At 37.5% G+C, this 21,641-nt stretch overlaps 1 protein-coding gene across 1 annotated transcript in view; it reads right to left on the bottom strand.

Annotated features, from left to right (window-relative positions):
* The window catches only part of PPFIA2 (PPFI scaffold protein A2), a 449,044-nt gene that overhangs the window by 142,436 nt on the left and 284,967 nt on the right, over window positions 1–21,641 (bottom strand). The window contains exon 6 of the mRNA XM_090273671.1: window positions 7,017–7,133. Coding sequence (XP_090129797.1) covers window positions 7,017–7,133 — 117 coding nt within the window. The remainder of the gene's footprint in view (window positions 1–7,016; window positions 7,134–21,641) is intronic.

The following is a 21,641-nucleotide window of genomic DNA, read 5'->3' on the forward strand; positions in this document are numbered from 1 at the left end:
AGAAAAATTGGGACAACTATAACTGAACAACAATAAAATGAAATAAAAATGGGAAAAAAATTCTTTAAATCTTGATTTAATATCAATGTTAAATTTGGTTTCTTGATCAATGTTAATAACACTCAGAAATGTAAAAATAAAAAAATATTTCTGATATTACAACATGAAATAAATATATTGAGGGAAAACATTAATCCGTAACATGTTTAAATGATCTACATAGTTAGAAGATATAAGGACGTGAAGTATGTGAAGTGAGGAATTTGTTTTTGTATCTTTTTTTGTTTTCAATTGCAAATTTTCAAATGTTTCTGACTTCCAGTGAAGTTGGTAGTACAGGTAAACACAGCTAACCTCCTCGCATAACCACACCAAAATTGCAACTAAACTACGGAACAAACATTACTGAGAACCATCATAAATTGAGTTGAATAGAAGTCTGACAACTACACAATTAAATAAACCACACCCATCCAGAATGGTAGTAGGGGTGGAAACACAGAGATGGGATGGTTCCATATCCATATGTGGTGAGCAGAAATTTGAGAATGATATCTTGGAAGCAAGGGGTTACAGTCCCATACCAGATCCCCAGCCCAGGAGTCCAGTGCCAGGAATATAAGTCTCCATAACTTCTGGCTGCAAAAACCAGCAGGTACTGAGTGGGTGGAAGAAACTTTTCCCAACCAGATCCTCTCAAGGAACCCACACATGGACTTACTCAGACTCACTCCCACTCAGCTCCAGCACTCAGATAGTAGCTTGAAAGGCACCAGTGGCATACAGGAAGAAACTGAAGTGTCTGGCCTCTGGGGGACAGCTTTCTCCCAGACAGATAAGTGGGCAGAGGCCACTGTCTCTTTTCTTAACCCTCCACGTACAGAGCCACAGAACTAGCAGGTGGGTGCCATATCTGAGACTTCATCAACCTGGCTAACACTATTTGCCCCACCCTGGTGTTTTCCTGAGACTCAGTCCCACCCAACTTACCAGCCCACCCAAGTTGTTAACAGTTGCTTTTCCATGTAAATGGCTGGACTTGGCTAATACTTTACAACTTCCTAAATCCTTTTAAACAAGCAACAACAAGCATCAGTGAGTCTCCAGCCCCCATACCACTTGCTAAGTGGCCCAAGCCTGGCAGAAGCAGCAGCCAGCCGAGATCACAGCTTGGCTCTTCCTGGGAACCTCCAAGCCCAGAACAAGTAACAGCCATCTCAAATTACTTTAGAGGTCATGCAGGGTGGCTCCAGGACAAACACAGGTAGGAGATTACCTTAGTGTGCACCAACTGGAAAACCCCAGAGCCAGCATACCCAGTGAACAGCTGTAGACCACACTGGAGCACCACCATATTTCTCCTACACAGCTGATCCTCCATGAAGGATGGAGGTTGTAGGTCAGTGGTAGGTCTTTGCAGCTGATTGGCATGGCTAAGTCCATCCCATTGACCTGCCAACAACAATAAAGGCTCAACTATAAGAGGAAGGTGTCTTCAGACCACATGGATGGTGCACCTTGAGTACCCATCTTGGATGACAGTAGGAGCTATGCAACTGGACTCTATAGGATGCTTATTACATTAAGGCAAGTTTCCAAGATAGGGAGTTATAGCATCTCTATCTAATACATAGAAACAAACACAGGGAAGCTGACAATATGAGGAGACAATGAAACATGGCCCAAATGAAAGAATAGATGAAAACTCCAGAAAAAGAACTAAGCAAAGAGATATTAAGAAATCTATCAGATGCAGAGTTCAAAACATGGTTATAAGGATGCTCAAGGAAATTAGTGCAGAGGACTTCAATGGCATAAAAAAAGACCCAGTCAGAAATGAAGGATTCACTAATTGAAATAAAGAACAATTTACAGGGAAACAACAGTAAAATGAATGAAGCTGAGAATGAAATCAATGATTTGGAACATAAGGAAGCAAAAAATAAGCAATCAAAACAACAAGAAAAAAGAATCCCCCCAAACCGGGATAGTGTAAGCAGCCTCTGGGACAACTTCAAGCATTCCTAGATTAGCATCATAGGGTAGTGAGAAGGAGAAGAGAAAGAACAAGAATTGGAGATCTGTTTGAAAAAAATAATGAAATAAAACTTCCTTAATTTGGTGAAGGAAATAAACATGCAAGTCCAGGAATCAGAGAGAGTTAGTTACAAACAACATGGATGTAAAGAGGACCACTCCAAGACAGATCATAATTAAAATGCCAAAGGCTAAAGATAAAAAGAGTATTAAAAGCAGCAAGAGAAAAATAGAGAGTTATCTACAAAGGAGTTCCCATGAGCCTATCAACTGATTTCTCAAAAGAAACTTTGAAGGCAAGAAGGGACTGGCACGAAGTATTCAAAGTGATGAAAAGCAAGGACCTATAACAAGATTACTCTATTCAGTAAAGCTATCATTTAGAATCAAAAGGAAGATAAAATGTTTCCTAGACAAGGTAAAGCGAAAGGAGTTCATCACCACCAAGCCATTATTATGAGAAATGTTAAAGGGATTTATTTAATAAGAAGAGGATGATCTAAACTATGAACAATAAAATGTCAACAAATACATATCTATCAACAATTAAATATAAAAAGCAAACTAAGCAAACAAAAAGAACAGAGACAGAATCATGGAAACAGAGAGCATTTCGATGGTTGCCAGATGGGAGGATGATGTGGGGAAATGGGTAAAGAAATGAGGGGATTAAGAAGTACAAATCAGTAGTTATAGAATAGCCATGGGGATGTAAAGTATAGTCTAGGAAATGAAGCAGCCAAAGAATTTATATGCATGACTCATGTTCATGAACACTGGTGTGGGGATTGCCTGAGGGAGTTGGGGGGGGTGCTGGATGGAAGAAGACAAAGGGGGAAAATTGGGACAACTGTAATAGCATAATCAATAAAATACAATTTAAAACATTTCTTTGTTTAGCTATAGAATAAAGAAGCAACACGGGAGAGGATCTTTCTTCTTGAAGAGGAGGATAATTTGCTTAATTACCAAAAAACATCAGGAAAGAGAGGAAAAACAAGACTGGTCTCCATTCAGTTGTAAAGTTCAATGTTACCCTGAATTCTCCTATGGACTAAAACATTTGACTGGGTCAGAAAGTCTTCCCAGAGTTCACAAGTAGAACTTACCATGAAGAAAGTAGGACTAGGGACTGGGACCCATGTCTAATGCCTGGCTTTGATGGTTCAGCACAAAGTCTGGAAGACATTTCTAGTTTAGTAATCTTGAGTTTGGGAACCTAACTGGGAAACTAAACCTCAAACTAGAATAACTTAGAAAAGGGAAAATCCTCTCCAAAGAATTACTCTGATACAGATGACACTGCGTGGGGGGAACCTGACAACCAGGTCAGTGACTGGTATGGCATGACTTTTTTTAGCCTGTGTAAAAGTGGGGTACTACTATGACACATGAATGGTGTTTGATTTTGAGGAGCCCTCTGTTTTCAAAATGATACTTTAAAAACTCAAGAGAAGCAACAGCAGTTGAAAATGGTTGCCTATCTTTTACTTTATAACACTTGCCAGTTCTTTCACAAAATGGTTTAAATAACTGTCCATTTGGCATGATTAAACTTTGGGTTTTTGTTTGTTTGTTTGTTTTTTATAATCAGGCAGAGCAAGAATGACCCCAAACAGTGCTACCAGATTTACCGTTAATTGGGTCTCTAGGATTCTCTGGTATTAATGTTAAATAGTCAAAAGTGGGCTCAATGTAAAAAAAAAAAAAAAAGTATAGGCATAAGAATAATATATATGAATCAAGCACAAGAAAGTTTTATTTTTCTATTTTTATATTTTGTAGATTTAATTTGTCAGAGAAACATGCAGATGGTTAAAATACAAAAATCAAAAACTTTATTCCCAGTGAAATCCGAAGAGTTTTTAACCCCTAATGAAACCTACCACTTTAAGAAATAAATGTATCTTACTATTGATAATAACTAATAGAAAACTTGTAATTGAAGGGAAAATATAAATTTGGTAAAAAGTTACTATGGAAATTATTATAGTTAATGTTAAAACTTGAGTAGCATTATAATTAATGTCTAGATCTTTAAAGCTTCTAAAAAGCCCTATAAAGCTTCTTTAAAGTTTTATTAAGTCAATTATGCTATTCTGACCCATTGTAACATACACTGTATTGAAGTTTTGAACATTGTATTTAACACGTAAGTCTTGGATAAAATATATAAAAATGAAGAAAAATTGATAAGAAAGACACAAAGAGAATAAAACTCCTTATTTGCTTAACTACTTAGAAAAGTCTAAGAAAACATCAAGCTTTTGGAACTAACAGGTTAGAAAATTGGCCAGGTACAATATTAGTACTAAAAAAGCAATAGCATCTTTACATGCCAGTGTATATTTATTATAAAAATATGAAATATATAAAAATATAAAATGGAGATAATGATCACCAAAGGAACAAAACTATAAGTGCCTACAAGTAAATATAACAATCTGTAACATCTCAGTATAAAAAATTAAACTATTTCATTGAAGAACATAAAAAATACACAAACCAGTGGAGACATAAGCCAAGATTACTCTATCCAGCAAAACTATCATTTGGAATGGAAGGGCAGATAAAGTGCTTCCCAGACAAGGTAAAGCTAAGAGAGTTCATCATTACGTGAAATGTTAAAGGGACTTATTTAAGGAAAAGAAGATAAGAACTATGAATATTACAATGACAACAAACCACAACTATCAACAACTGAATCTAAAAAATGAAAACAAAACCCAACTAAGCAAACCAGAATAGGAACAGGATCATAGGTATGGGGATCATTTGGAGGGTTATCAACTGGGACAGGGGAGGGGGAGAAATTGAGAAATGGTACAGAGACTAAGAAGCATCATTTTTTGGTACAAAATAGACAGGGGGATGTTAAGAATAATATAGGAAAAGGTGAAGCCAAAGAACTTATATGCCTGACCCATGGACATGAACTAAGGGGTGTGGGTCTGCTCGAGGGAAGGGGGGCATTGGGTGGAGGGAAACAAAGGACAAAAAAAATTGGGACTACTGTAACAACATAATCAATAAAATATACTTAAAAAATAAAAAAAATCTCAATAAGGTTTTAAAATGGGATTTGAAAAGCTGATATTATAATGAAGCCCTAAGAATCAGGATTTATAAAGTAACAATAGTTAAAACAATGTGGTATTGTATGTGTGCATGTATATGTATATATGCATATATTTATGCATATATGTATGTATTTATAGAACACATACATAAGAGCTTACCATGTGCCAGGAGCTGTACTAAGCACATGAGCTTCAAGGGGAACAAAACAAAGATACTAACCCTTATGAGCTTATTCTTTGTCAGTGTGAGACAATAAATTACAGGTTTATAAATAAATTAATTATACATTATGTTGGAATATGTTTTGATATTTGAAAAAAGGCTTGATGGAGGTGAGGAAAATAGCTTTGCAGATATCTGGAAGGAGGGCATTTTAGGTATATTTCTTTAATTCTAGTCTGGGTGAGCGTAAATACAGCATCGTTATAGAAAACAATATTTTGTAGACTTCTAGGAAAGACTAGATGACTATAAAGTCCATTTCATACCCAAATGAATGTGATTCCATAATTGAAATAAAACAGTAACATAATAAAATGAAATGAAGTAAATATAATGTAAAATAAAATAAATGTAACAGAAATATAGTACTCATAAATTAAAATGAAATTGTAATAAAAAATTTCATGTTAGTTTTCTAAACCAAATTATTTGTGCAAACGCCTTATTCTAAAGAGCTTGGTGGTGTATTTGCTGAATTAATTTCAGTTAATTTATCTGAAGGAAAGAGAAATAATATTTCTTTAGGTTTGAAATACAACTCATTTAATCTAGTAGTCAGGTTATATTTTGTTTTTAAATACTTATTTTAAGATTTCTGTAGAATACTTGGATAAAAGTTATAATAATGAAGCCTTAAATTAAGAACTGTTTGCTTCGTAGCCACCAGAATTGATGGTGGTGTCAGGAATTAGTCTGGTTTATTTGGTTTCCTTTGCTTTTTTCCCTGAATTTGGAAACATGAGAAGCCCCTCCATTTGTTGCAACTGGGTAAATGAGAAATGCTCAATTTATTTTCTAGTAAAAAGTCTTGTGCTGTTTATTTTGTGGCTTCTTAATGTCTATGTTTTAAAACCTCTGACATTTATAATGGCACTAATTTATCTACCTGATTCATGTGATCCTGGTAATTAAAGAGTTCAACCACGCAAAGATAAAACTTGTTAAAGGCAGATATCCAGGAGATTGTCTGAGCCTCATGCACATATGTGCACATGACTACGTCATCTTTATCTGATTCCAGACCTACCAGCAACCAGCCTTCTTCCTCTTGTGCTGAACAGGTGGTTCAGCACAGAAAAGGGCTGAACAGACAGCTGGTTTCCCTGGCCTTGGTCTAAGACCCAATAAAAGAATCACCCCCTTCCAAAAAACCAGTAAAAATAGCATGACTTTAGATGTTCTTTTATGTAAGTTAGCATTAACAGGAGTACTGCCAAGGCTTTCTCAAACAAACAGAAAATACTAAATCAACTAAGAAATTATCAAAAGTTTTTGATGCGATAAGTCACAGGTTATTTGACTATTCTACATAACACCATTTATAAATCAAAAGTATTGTTCTTGTACTTCGAATAGTCCTGGATATAAATTATTGATGTACTTATTTCTATATGGATGCATCTATTCTATAATATATATATATATATTCAATTAGTTATATAACTGAATTATTTTTAAGAGAGTCAAGTTAACAGTAGGTAATGAGAAATTCAAATATGCATAAACACGTTTTTAAAATAATCAAATTGAAAGCAATAAATAAAAAGGAACCATCATTAACTTTTGACAAGTAAAATTATAATAATATTTATTACATGAATTTCATATTTCACATTACTGTCAAATAATATAGCAAGTAAACATTTTCATTTAAGAGCATGTCATATGTGTCATACCTTTTCATGAATTTTCTGGCCAGGTTCCATTCCTTCAAGATGTTCTGATTCTGTGGATCCCTCACTTGATGCCATTTTTCTTTGTATATGAACATTTTGTTCACGCAAGGCAACAATCTGTAAAATAAAAGCACTGTGCTTTTAAAATCTAAAGTAGAGCAAAAAGTATAAAAATACTGAATGTACTTGATTGTGGTTAAGAACTAATGAACACAATCAGGAAATAAGCATTAAATTTTAGTCAATATTGTTTCAAAACTACTTTTAAAATTAGGTTAGCATTTTGAATAATATTTATGTTTATGGGACTGCAAAACGTGCTTCAAAATTTTTTTCTAGTTGGAAATGTATCTATTAGCTTGGAAATGTATCTAAATCAATAGCATGATCTATGTGTTCTAAATAGGAAATCACCTTCAAAATTAATTTATGAAATGTGATAAAATTTGCATTGGTCTGTATTTTAAAAGTATAAAAGAAGCATAAATAAAAATATCAAAAGCTGAAGGCTAATTATTAGCATGTTCATTTACCCTAAGAAATAGTGTATCTGCAATTTAAAAACTAGCAAACATAAGTTGGACTTAAATGTGGTACTATCATTAATACTTATAATTAAATTGATCTCATTGTCATTATTTTAATGGCTACTATCTTAGCACAGCTAGTCCAAATATAGTAGTTAATTTACAAAAAAAAAAAAAAAATTCTCCAAAGGCTATTCATTCAAGCAAATACATATGAATAAATACTGTAAGTGTATTTTCTTAATAACACTTTCTTTTAAATTATATTTTATTTGATTATGCTGTTAGTTGTCCCAATTTTTCCCCCTTTGCCCTCCCCACCAAACACCTCCCACTCCCTCATGCAGTCCCAGCCCTTTGTTCATGTCCATGGGTGATGTATGTAAGTTCTATGGCTTTTCCATTTCCTATACTGTATTTTACATCCTCATGGCTATTCTGTGACTACCAATTTGCACTTCTTAATCCCCTCACCTCTTCACCCATTACCCCAAAACCCCTTCCCATCTGGCAACTATAAAAACTCTTTGTATCCATGATTCTGTCTCTGTTCTTCTTGTTTGCTTAGTTTGTTTTTCAGATTCAATTGTTGATAGGTATGTGTTCATTGTCATTTTATTGTTCATAGTTTTGATCTTCTTTTTCTTAAATAAGTCCCTTTAAGTTTTCATATAATAATGGTTCAGAGATAATAAACCCCTTAAGCTTTTTCTTGTCTGGGAAGCTCTTTATCTGCTCTTTGATTCTAAATGATAGCTTTGCTGGGTACAGCAATCTTGGCTGTAGGTCCCTATCATTCATGACTTTGGATAATTCTTGCCACTCCCTTCTAGCCATCAAAGTTTCTTCTGATAAGTCTGCTAAAACTCTTATGGTGACTCCCCCATAGGTAACTAATTGCTTTTCTCTTGCTGCTTTTAATTCTCTCTTTATCTTTAACCTTTGGCATTTTAATTATGATGTATCTTTGAGCGGGCCTCTTTGCATCCATGTTTTTTGGGACTCTCTGTGCTTTCTGGACTTGCATGTCTATTTCCTTCACCAAATTTGAGAAGTTTTCTTTCATTATTTTTTCAAATAATTTTCAGTGTCTTGTTCTTTCTCTTCCCCTTCTGGCATCCCTATGATGCAAATGTGGGAACACTTGAAGTTGTCTCAGAGGCTGCTTACACTATCCTGTTTATTTTTATTTTTTGGGGGGGGGGGCGTTCTTTTTTCTTCTTGTTGTTCTAATTGGTTGTTTTTTGCTTCCTTATATTCCAAATCATTGATTTGATTCTCAGCTTTATCTACTCTACTGTTGTTTCCCTGTAAATTGTTCTTTATTTCAATTAGTGAATCCTTCATTTCTGACTAGGTCTTTTTTATGCTGTTGAGGTCCTCACTAATTTCCTTGAGCATCCTTATAACGTCTGTTTTGTTTAGTTCTTTTTCTGGAGTTTTGATCTGTTCTTTCATTTGGGCCATGTTTCTTTATTTCCTAATTTTGGAAGCCTCCTTGAGTTTGTTTCTATGTACTAGGTAGAGCTGCTATGACTGCCTATCCTGGTAGTGTTCCCTTATGTAGTAGGTATTCTGTAGGGTCCAGTGGTACACCTCCACTATCATCCAAACTGGGTACTCAAGGCGCATCTTCTGTGTGGGCTGAGGATACCCTCCTCTTGTAGTTGAGTCTTGACTGCTGTTGGCAGGTCAACAGGAGGGATTTAGCCATGCCAGTCAGCTTCAAGGACTGGCTGTGACCACTGACCACAAACTTCCACCTTCTATGGGTAATGGGCTGTGCAGGGACAGGGTGATGGTGCTCCATTGTGGTCTGTAGCTGTCCATTGGGTGTGCTGGCACTGGGGTTTCCTGAGTGTTCCAGGCCAACATCAGCCCCACCTGTGTTTTGCCTGGGGCCACCCTGCATGAGCTATAAAGCAATGTGCATATGGCTGTCATTAGTGCTGGGCTTGAAGATGTCCAGGCAAATCCAGATTGTGATCCAAAGCTGGCTGCTGTTAGTGCTATGCCTGGGGCTATGTAGCCAGTGGTACAAGAGCTAGAGGCTCACTGATGCTGGTTGTTCCTTGCTTGAGAGGATTTAGGAAGATGTGAAGCCTGAACAGAGACCAGACATTCATGTGGAAAAGCCACTGTTAACAGCTTGTGTTGGCCATAGGTTGGGTGGGGCATAGCCTCAGGTATTACCATGTGATAAACCATGTGAGCCAGGTTGAAGGAGTCTCAGTTTGGCCCTCACTTGCTGGCTCTGTGGCTTTGTGGTTCTATGAGGGGAGGGTTCAGAAAAGGAACAATGGCTTCTGCCCACATTTCTGTCTGGGAGAAAGCTGTCCCCCAGTTCTCACCCTGATTCCAGAAACTTCATTTCTTCCCCATATGCCACTGGTGCCTTTTAAGCTGCTACCCCAGGGCTGGAACTTAGAGGAAGTGAGTCTGTGTAAGTCCATGTGTGGGCTCCTTAAGAGGCACTGCTTGGGACTCCAGTACTTCCTATCACCAACTTAATCCCCACTGGCTTTTACAGCCAGAAGTTATAGGTGCTTAATTCCTAGCACTGGAACCATAGGCTGGAGGACTTGGTGTTGGGCTAAGACCCCTCACTCCCTAGATATCTCTCCCAAATTTTTATCCACCACACGTGGGTGTGGGACCAGCCCATACCTCATCTCCATGTCTCTGCCCCTCCTGCCAGTCTGGATGAATGTGGTTCCATAGTTGTTGGACTTCCATTCAATTCAACTTCTGATGGTTATGAGCAATAGTTGTTCTGCAGTTTACTTGTAATTTTCATGTGATTGTGTGAGGAGGTGAGCCATGTTTACCTGCATTTCCATCTTGACTCAAAGTCAATAACATTTTCTTTTCTCTAGTTTACTTTATTGTAAGAATTCAGTATATGATACATAGAACATATAAAATATGTGTTTAACAACTGTGTATGTTATCAGTAAGGCTTCTGGTCAAGAATAGGCTCTCCATAGTTAAGTTCTTTGGGAGTCCAAAGTTATGTGTTGATTTTTGACTACAGAGTTTGACATCCCTAACCCTTGAGTTGTTTAAGGGTCAATTGTATTATAAACACAGATTCTGAGTCAGTACTGGTTCTAGGGGAAGTCAATGTCCATAGTATTTAATACACAAAAATAGTGAATTATATAACACTTACATGTTGAAATGATGAGGCTAATATGCCATACAAACCAATAATCATCAAATAAACAAAAGACATAAATTAGTTGAGTGTTTGTCCTGCCACCTGCCAGTGCTTCAATGCCCACATGGACCATGATGTGTTCACAAGCTCAAGTGCTCTTGCATATCAGCTCTAGCATTTCAACATATGGCATGCCATTTTTTAAGGGCGTACCACCACATAATGAATAACAGTGATGTAAATGCTCCTCTCTCTTGTAGTACTGCAATCACCAAATAATTAGCTATCTTTCTGCCATTCTTGTCCATCTACAATCTATTATCCACAAAGCATCCAATTTCCTCTTTTAAACCTACATTCTATTGTTTCTTTCCTCTGTTTTCTAAAGAACTTCAATGTCTTCACAACTTACTAGTATACATTGAAACTTCTTAACAAGGCCTATAATATCCTACATGATTCCTTTGGCCACAATGACTTCCTTTTTGTCCCCTAAACATACCCAGCTCTTTATTACCCAGAACTGAGAAACATAATCTTCCTGCCTGAAACATCTTTCCCCAGCTGAGACCAAGCTGACACAATCCCAGTTTTCAAAAACTGGCTGAAATAGCATCCCTCAGAGAAAATGTGCCTTGCTGTCAAACACTTATTATAATATATTCCTGTTTATATTGGTGTGAGTTTCACTTATAAAAATATAATATTTTATTCCTTATTACTTACTTTGCTTGCTTACTTAGATAGCAGAAGTACTAATAATACTCATGGAAAAATAATTTTCAAAGGAATATTTATTGAAAACATTTTCATATGAAGCAGCACATCATATTACTCAATAAAAATGTGTTAAGTTAGACTTCCAGGCAAGATGGAGGCATACGTAGAAACACTTTGCCTCCTTCCACAAACATAAGGAAGATTACATCTACCTCATAACAAAAAACAACCAGAACTACCAGAAAACCGAACTGCATAGAAGTCCAACAAACAAAGATATAAAAAAGTAATACTCATCCAAATGGGTAGGATGGGAGGAGATAGAGAGGTGGGGTGGAGAGGATGTGGTGTAGCACAGTGGTGGCAAGGCAGCAGCTGTGGGTGACTAACAGAATGAGCAGTCACACGTTATAAAAGCCAGTAGGGACACCTGGCCTGATCCCAGTCTCAGGCCAGACTGCACAGCTCACAGCCCCAGTGCTGGGAAAATAAAGCCTCATAGCTTCTTGCTGTGAAAACTAGTGGGGATTGGGGTAGTGGAAGAAACTGCTGGTCTCTCAGGAGAGTCTATTTAGAGGGCCCCACAGTCCTGGAATGTCTGCAAAACCACCCACTCTGGGAACCACAACCAGGGCAACAGCTAGAGGGGCACCAGTCACATATGGGAAGTGAGCAAAGTGAATGGAAAAAGGGAGAATGCTGAGCAAGCAGAATTGTTCCCTCTCTGACCCCTACCCCACACACAGTGCCACAAAGCAGTGAAGTGGGTTGCCCAGCACTGATGAATACCTAAGGCTCCACCTTTTAAAACATAACAGGTGAGAAGGATCTACCTAATAAACAGAGGCAAACACAGGAGGCTGTTAAGTTGAGGACACAGAAGTATAGCTTAAAAGAGGGAGGAGATCAAGGCTCCACAGGGAGAACTAAGTGACAAGGAAATAGCCAAGTTAACAGATTCAGAGTTCAAAACACTGGTGATAACAATACTCACACAAATGATTGAGTATGGCAAGTGCATAAGGGAAGAAGTGAAAGCTATACTAAGTGAAATGAAGAAAAATCCACATAAAACCAATAGTGAAGGGAAAGAAGCCAGGATTCATATCAATGATTGGGAACATAAGGAAGAAATAAACAGTCAACCAGTACAGAATAAAGAAACAAGAATTGAAAAAAATGAGGAGAGGCTTAGGAAACTCTGGGACAAGTTTAAACATATCAACATCTGAACCATAGGGGTCCCCGAATGAAAATAGGAAGAGCAAGACATTGAAAACTTATTTGAAGGGCAACTTCCCTAATTTGGCAATGGAAATAGACATACAAGTCTAGAAAGCACAGAGAGTCTCAAACAAGTTGGACCCAAAGAAGATCACAACAAGACACATCATAGTTAAAATGCCAAAGGTTAAAGATACAGAGAAAATCTTAAAACCAGCTGGAGGAAAGAAGGAAGTTATATATAAAGGAGCTCCCATAAGACTATCAGCTGATTTCTAAAAAGAAACATTGCAGGCATGAAGAAACTGGCAAGAAGTATTCAAAGTGTGGAAAAGCAAGGACCTACAACCAAGATTACTCTATCCAGCAAAGCTATCATTTAGCATGGAAGAGCAGATAAAGCATTTTCCAGACAAGGTAAACCTAAAGGATTTCATCATCACCAAGAACAGTGAAATAATAGCAAACTCAGAACTATCAACAAATGAATCCCCAAAAAACGAACAAACAAACAAAAACTAAACAAACAACTAGAACAGGAACAGAAGAACCATAGATTATGGAGATCATTTGGAGAGTTATCAGCTGGGAGGGGGAAGAGGGAGAATAGGGGAAGTGGTACAGGGGTTAAGAAGCATAAGTGGTAGGTACAAAATAGACAGGAGGATGTTAAAAATAGTATAGGAAATGGAGAAGCCAAAGAATTGATATGCATGACCCATGGACATGAACTAAGGGAGTAGGGGATTGCTGGAGGGAATGGAGGGACCAGGTAGAGGGGGAAAAAATTGAGACAACTGTAACAGCATAATCAATAAAATATACTTTAAATATGTGCTAAGTTAAATAGCAAATGGATATAGAAAAACAAAGTGTAAACATAATTCATTAGGAAATAACAAAAGATAACGATTTAAAGTACTTGAGAACTCCTTCAGGGACATTCCTTTTTTGTTAGTACAGAAATGGATTAAATCAAAGGAAAAACAAAAATGAAATAGTCTCTGTATATTTCATTTTTATATTACATTTTTAAAATATGTTTTTTGCATAAAATACTATCATATTATATTAACATCAATATATAATGAAACTGTATTATTAATTTTTTAAATTCAAGTGTTGTATGCCAACATTCCACTAAGCTAACATTTATGATTTAATAGATATGTTGAGACAAAGGTAATAATGAATTTTAAAATTTTATGCATATTATTCCATTGTTTAATCTGCTTATAAGTAGAGAAAAACTTTTAGAAAAAAATTAAACATGAAATTTTACTCCTAGATTAGAGATTAACTTTCAATTTTTTAGTAAGCCATATAAATGTCAAATATGTGCTAGTGCCTAGAATAAAGCAGACTATCTACAAAGATTTACTGAATGAATCAGTGAAAGGATTAATTAATATCCTTAATTTAAAAAAATCAATATATCAAATTCATATGAAAACCACTGAATGCAAACATATATTTAAAAATGACAAGCATCAAGTTTTTATAAAGTATGTACATGACATTCAGTTCTACGAAAGACAAAATTTTCAACTATTTTCATGCAAACTTTACTTAAAAAAAAATCAAACCCCCAAGTTTGATTTTTGAAACAGGAAAATGAATATATGTACAATTCTCTATATTCTCTATCCCTCTAATATGAATTTTTTCTATTCTATGTTTTCCCACTAACACATTATCCTGGGTAGCTATTAAAGCAAAGTTTCTGCATTTGACTTAATTGTAGGTGTTAATAAGCTTGATTCTCCCTTTCACAGAGAGCACGTGAGAACTTCCCTCTTAGGAATTTGACTCTGGGGCTTAGGCCCTGTCTTCAATGTGTTCAAAGGAGTGGTGAAGCTCACCTAGAAATCACCGGTGCTGAAGGCAGGCAGCACAGGCCTTTGAGGAAGTTCCCCCAGCTAGCTTGAGCAGTAAACACAGGGTATGGCTGAGAACCAGCTTACAATAGCAAGCAGAAGAAAAGCAGCCGATTCTCTAAAAGATTCCCTGAGATCTCACTGAGAGGGAATGCTGTCCAGTAAGGTCTCGCTGACTTTTCTAGAATGGCAATGTAAGCCGAGATTTCTTTCTGCTAAGTAGCATGAAGTGCCACGAAAAGGATGACATGACAGGTGCGTGGAACTGCTTCTAGGTAATCTCTGTTTCTTACCCAGTTTGTGACATGACCACAAGGAAGTACTGGAAATGCTCTATGTGCCAAGCACTGTGAAAAACTATTTTAAACTGCCAAGTAGGTCTTATGATCCACATTTAACATGTGACTAAACAAGATAGAGGGAGTTTAATGAGAACTAAATAGTAATCAAATAAGAATTAACTCCTTATCTTTATGCTTTCTACTGTCACATTGTCTCACCTGGCTTAGCACCTGGGCTATATGAAGTCAGGGGAAGCTAATGGTAGAGGAGGATGAGGAGGATGCATTTCCTTTGAAGCATTGCTGCCCTCCCACCTTGGAATCTTTTGTATTTCATTAGGGGATGGATCCCTCCTTGGAGAGATTCACATATAGGCAAGCTGTGTATACATTTTCTTTCTTTTAAAAAATATTATTTTACTTTATTTTATTTATTTGTTTTTAGAGAGAGGGGAAAGGAGAAAGAGGGGAAGTGTGTATACATTTTCAATCCACTGACATCTGATGGAGCTGTAGTCAAGACATTTCCACAGTCATTTAGCTGATCGGCCATGAGTGTTCATTAACATCTGTTTCTAAATACCCATCATCCCCTCATATTCCTTTTGGTAACAACACCTCACATTTTCATTGGGGAAATTCTTAATTTCCATTTCCTACTCTAATCTTTGAGGAGACTGTCAATCAAGGGGCCAGAGCTGGTGGCAAATAGGTAGACATATGATCCAAGCCAGGGCAATTAAAATATTTCTTGAGCTGTTTCTGGTAACAGAATGGGGAAAGATTCTCCTATGGAAGATGAGCTGGTGGATATAATCAGGGTGCTATTTGCCATTACTGTAATTCTGCCTCGTGGAGAAAGCAGAGGGATGAGATAGAGGCCTGATGAATTGCTTCTGCTCCTAATTATATCCTAATACTATCCCTTTTTTTTTTTTTTTACTTCTTTTGCTATTTCTTTTTTTATTAAGTATATTTTATTGATTATGTTGTTACAGTAGTTCCAACTTTTTTCTCCTTTGCTCCCCTCTGCCCAGTACCCATCTTCCCTCCAGCAATCCCACCCCACCCCTTAGTTCATGTCCATGGGTCATGCATATAAGTTCTTTGGCTTCACCCTTTCCTATACTATTCTTAACGGTCTGTCTTGTACCAAACGATTATGCTTCTTAGTCCCTGCACCATATCCCCATTTCTCCCCCTCCCTCTCCCAGCTGATAACCCTCCAAATAATCCCCATACCTATGATTCTGTTCGTACTCTGGTTCACTTAGCTGGATTTCGTTTTTAATTTTTAGATTCAGTTGTTGATAGTTGTGTTTGTTGTCATTTTAGCGTTCATAGTTTTGATCTTTTTCTTAAGTCCCTTTGGCATTTCATATAATAATGGCTTGGTGATGATGAACTCCTTTAGCTTCACCTTGTCTGGGAAGCACTTCATCTGCTTTTCCATTCCAAATGATAGCCTTGCTGGATAGAGTAATCCTGGTTGCAGGTTGCCTTTCATCACATTGAACACTGCTTGCCAGTCCCTTCCTGCCTGCAAAGTGTCCTCTGAGAAATCAGCTGATAGTCCTATAGAAAACCCCCTGTAGGCAACTTTCCACCTCTCTCTTGCTGCCCCCAGGACTCTCTCTTTATCTTTCACCTTTGGCATCTCAGTCATGATGCGTCCTGGTGTGGTCCCCTCCGGGTCCAGCTCATCGGGGACCTTCTGTGCTTCCCAAACCTGTATGTCCATCTCCTTCACAAAATTTGGGAAGTTTTACTCATTTTTGTCAATTCTTGCTCCTCATTCTGCGCTGGTTGACTGTTTTTTCTTCCTTATGTTCCAAAATCATTGATTTGAACCCCAGTTTCCTTCCCTTCATCACTGGTTTTATGTGGATTTTCCTTTGTTTCACTTAGCATAGCCTTTACTTCTTCTCTTATGCATTTGCCATACTCTAGCATATCTATCAAGCCTGTGAGCATCTTTATCACCAGTGTTTTGAATTCTGCATCTGTTAGGTTGTCTATCTCCTCATCTGTGAGGTCGGCTAGCTCCTTGTCACTTAGTTCTCCCACTGGAAACTTGACCCATTTCCCCTTTTGGGCCATACTTCTCTGTCTCCTTATTCTGACAGGCTCCTGTGTTTGTTTGCCTCCTCGTCCCAGGTAGAGCTGTCACTTCTGTTATGTTGTAAGGGGCAGAGCCTTAGGGATTCATCAGTACAGGGCAACCTGTTTCACCACGTTGTGGCGCTGTATGTGGGGGAGGGGTCCGAGAGGGAACAATGCTGCCAGCCCAGCACTTGTCCCTTTTCCAGGCACCTCTCCCACATCCACACCAGACTGGCATCCCTCTAGCTGCTGCCCTGGCCATTGTTCCCAGAGTCGGTGGGTCTGCGGACATTCTAGGACTGCAGGGGCCCTTTACACAAGCAGACTCTGCTAAGAGACTGGCAGTTTCTCCTTCCACCCCAATCCCTACTGCTCTGCATGACAGAAGCAATGAGGCTTGATTTTCCCTGGCGCTGAGACCATGAGTTGCGAGGTCCGGTGAGGAGCTGGGAATGCTCCCCAGGTGCGGCTCCCGACTTTTTAAAATGTGTGTCTGCACTTTCTGCCAGCCCACCACTGTGCTGCTGCTGCCACCTCCACACCATGTCCTCTCCACCCCGGCTCCACCCCTCCTACCTATCTGGTTGAGTATTTCTTCTTTATATCTTTGTTTGCTGGACTTCCATGTAGTTTAATTTTCTGGAACTTCTGGTTGTTTCTAGTTTTGAGGTTGTTGTATTCCTTCTTAGTTGTGGAGGGAGATGTAGCGTGTCTGTCTACAACTCCATCTTGGCCAGAAGTCCCTGCTATTTCTTTATCATCCATGTTTCCTACAACTTTTGTTTTAATTTTATTTTTAATTACAGTTTACAGGTGACAGTATTTTGTATTAGTTTCAAATAAGTATACAGCATAGTTGTAGATGATCATGTAGTTTACAAAGCGTTGCCCCTGACAGTTCCAGTACCCACCTGGCACCACACATAATTATTACAATAGTATTGACTATATTCATCTCTATCTCTGGGATTTTAGTAATATAAGCCAAAAATTTCCCTTTTGTGCTCAAAATAGTTTTGATTCATTTTATGTCATTTGCAATTAAATGTGTCCTTGCAAATATAGCAGGAAACGTGAAAGGTAACAGGGCCCTGCAATCACTAGGTAGAGATTTTGGAGAATGACTAAGAATTTACCAGAGACACATGGGAGAAATTTTTCAGGTTGAGAGAACACAGCTCTTTGTCTTCCTATTGTTACAGTTTGTTACTATTTCTGTGCAAAAAGTATCTGGAGGAAGATGGAAGTATGGCAGGAAACTCAAAAAACAAACAAACAAACAAAAATAAACAAACTAAAGTAGTTCAGTTAAAGCTCTGGCCTCTGTGTGCTTCTATCTTTCTGAAGTTTTGCTTTGCCTTGACCCTTATATGTGTTTCCTGATTGCTCATTAAGCTTCTGACAGACAGCCTGACCCATTGCTTCCACACACTTCCAAACACATTATATTTACCAGCCAATCTTCCAACTTTGGTTCTTGGTTTTGCTTCTGCCTGATCATTTTTGGCTCTTATCAATATCTGACACACTCTGACCCCATAAAATTGACATCTTGTGGTCTTCCCAGTCTGGAAAATTCCCCAGCTTTCATTCTTTTTTTTTCTACCAAACTCTCTCCAGGATTGTAAAATGCCTTCCAACAGACCCTCTTCTATCCCCTTGTTCATGAACAATTGTTTTCTCTGCCAACCTGGAGACATTCACTAATTTCACAAATATTCATTGAGCACAGGCATTAGGAAAATACAAATGGAGTGAAAAAAAATAAATTCTTGCCCTAAAAAACTTTAATTTTTGTTGGATGAGAGAAGCTATAAACAAAAATAAGTAGCATACATTATTAAATGGTGATAATTGCAAAATGTAAATGAAAAGCAGAGAGATGCAGTGAGGTGCTGTTTTAATTAGGAATTAAGTGCTTTCTTAGTACATACCTGAAGATGGACAGAGAAAGCAACATGAATATCTGAAAGAAGAACTTTGAAGGCAGAGGATGGGGATGATGTAAATCCCTATTGAAAACATTTTGTGATTCATGAAAATGTTTCAGTGAGCTCTTCAAATGATGTGAAATGTCTTCTTTAACAGAAAGCTAAAATGTCAGTGAAAATTGATGCCTTGGAAACTTGAAGTGTCAGAAAATATACAAAAATATAATTTTAAGAGAAATGTAACTTTGGACAAAATAAAAGTCTATTCCATATCTTTATATTCCCAAATTTGGGGATTTCTAAAGAGTTTAAGATGTACAAATCCATTTATTGAACAAATACTCATTAACCACTGTTTTAAGTATCAGACATCACTGGAAAAAATGCAGATAAAGCAACGAGATTCATTCTAGCACAAGAATTAAAAAAAAAAAGGAGGAAGCAGTAAGATAAAATAGCAACAACTTTTTTAAGTTCTTAAAATGTGCTTGAAATTGTGCTAAGCACATTACATAAATTTGCACTTTACAACTGTTTATTTGTACTATGCTTTCTAACGAACTCTGAGACTTCTTCAAAGCAGACCTTGAGACAAGTAATAACGCACAAGTAGGCTATTTATTTTTAAATAATCTTGAAAGGCTTAGGTTGAGTCCTGGCCTTTTTAGGTGTAACTGGTTGTATGACATTGCACAAATTACTTAACCACAAGTTCATGCTCCTCTGCTATAAAATGAGGGACACTAATATTTACTTTTTAGTGTTTGTACTGTAAAGTGCTTAGCCAAATATGATGTACATTAAACATTCATTACATAATGACAATAACAAAGACCTCCATTCACCTCTTCAACTTTATCTTTCTATTCACACTTCATGCTCTAGCTTATTAAAGGGATCATAGTCTCTCTCTCTCTCTCTCTCTCTCTCACACACACACACACACACACACACATACACACACACACACACACACACAATGCCAGCTTGGCTGAGGTTTTATTATTCACCTGGGTTGCCCTTTGTGAGATGATAAAAAAAAATTACATATATTGGTCTCTGCCTCCAGTGTTTGGCATAAAGCTCCTATAACCCTTGTAAATTCCTAGTGATAACAGCACTAGGGGCATCTTTTGTCCTATTTAGGTGCCTCTGAGTGGGCTCCTGGGTGGAGGCTGCTCACCACAAGAAAAAAGCTATGATTGGAATCTTGGAATTTTCTGTCCATCTTCCATTCTCCAGAGAGGGGGTGAAAATGGAGTTGGTTGATCATGCTCATGTGATGAAGCCTCAATAAAGATCCCAAACATACAGCTGTCAGGGGACTTTCAGATTGGTGATTACATCCATGTATAGGAAGGGTGATGCACTCAAATTTCACAGGGACAGAAGCTCTTACACTTGGGATGCTTCCAGATATTACCCTATATATCTCTTCATCTGGTCGTTCATCTGTATCCTTTATCATATTCTTTAATAAACTTAGAAACACAGGTTGTAACTGTTTTCCTGTCTTTTGTGAGCTCCTCTAACACATTCATCAAACCCAAGAAGGAGGTTATGGGAACCTCTGATTTAAAGACAATGGTGGAAAGAAGAAGAAAGGACTAGACAAAGAACATGTATAAGTGACCCATAGACACGGACAACAGTGTGGGAATTGACTGTGGGAGCAGGGTGTGAGGTGGGCTGAGGTGCAAAAATTGGGACAACTGTAATAGAATAGCAATAAAAAATAATAAGAAAGATGATTTAAAATAAAAAAAGGAAAGAAACACAGATGACAATTTGGATTTGCCATTGGCATCTGAAATGCAATGGGAGTAATCTTGTGGGACAGCCTCCACCGGTGGGATCTGATTCTGTCTCCAAGCAGATAGGGTCAGAATTAAGTTACATTGTGGAACACCCAGTTGTTGTCTCAGTGAATCACTTGGTGGAGTAAAACTCCCACATACCCGGTATTAGAAAAGTAGTGAATATGGTAGTAGTATGAGAGTAAAGGAGAAACACAGGAGGTAAACTGGGTTTTTTCTCTACATACCTTTCCCATTTAACTGCCTTTTAGCCCTCTTTTAGGTCTTAGCATAAATGTAACTCACTTTGGAATGGGTTCTGGGACCATCCTACCTTGCAGAGATTTAAGTTATATAACTCCTTAGAATTCTCCAAGAACTTATATCATACAAATCAACACTGCTGCAGCTGGCTGTTGGTTTTCCAACTGCCCATTTTGACACTGAGTGCGATGAGACTAGAAGCTGTATCTGATTGTTTATTCCCTGTTTTTAGGATACTGGCTGCCAAGTAGGAGGCACTCTAGAAATATTATAAAGTGTGGAACAACAGCAGATCCTAAGATGAGAAATGTCTGTATGGAGTTGTATAAATTGTATGGAAGAGTGCTCAAGAATTTCTACATGGAGAAGAAAATTAGTCAACCACATAGAAGACTGTATAAACTTGGAGTATTTCCCAAAGGTTAAAAGGGAGCCTTGAACATAGAAGAGTTCACTAGGGAAATAAAGAAAGGAAAGAATATAGCCTTGTAGGGTCATTGAAGAGCAGCTTAATGAAAGTCAGCAAGAGATGTGATGTAAATATAAAGCAGTAGGCAAGTTCATTATGTCTTAAAATCTTACAAAGTATTTACAAGTATATTGCAGCTAAGTAATATGTTTCACATGCATTGAACTATATTCTCTGTATGTATGGTTTAGGTTTAAAATAGATTGACAATAGATGTAAAAATAGAATTCCTAGGGTATCTAGGAATTCATTTCTGCTAACATAATTTTTAAA

The sequence above is a fragment of the Furipterus horrens genome, unplaced genomic scaffold (assembly GCF_987537825.1).
Source record: "Furipterus horrens unplaced genomic scaffold, mFurHor1.1.pri manual_scaffold_4, whole genome shotgun sequence".
NCBI lineage: Eukaryota > Metazoa > Chordata > Mammalia > Chiroptera > Furipteridae > Furipterus > Furipterus horrens.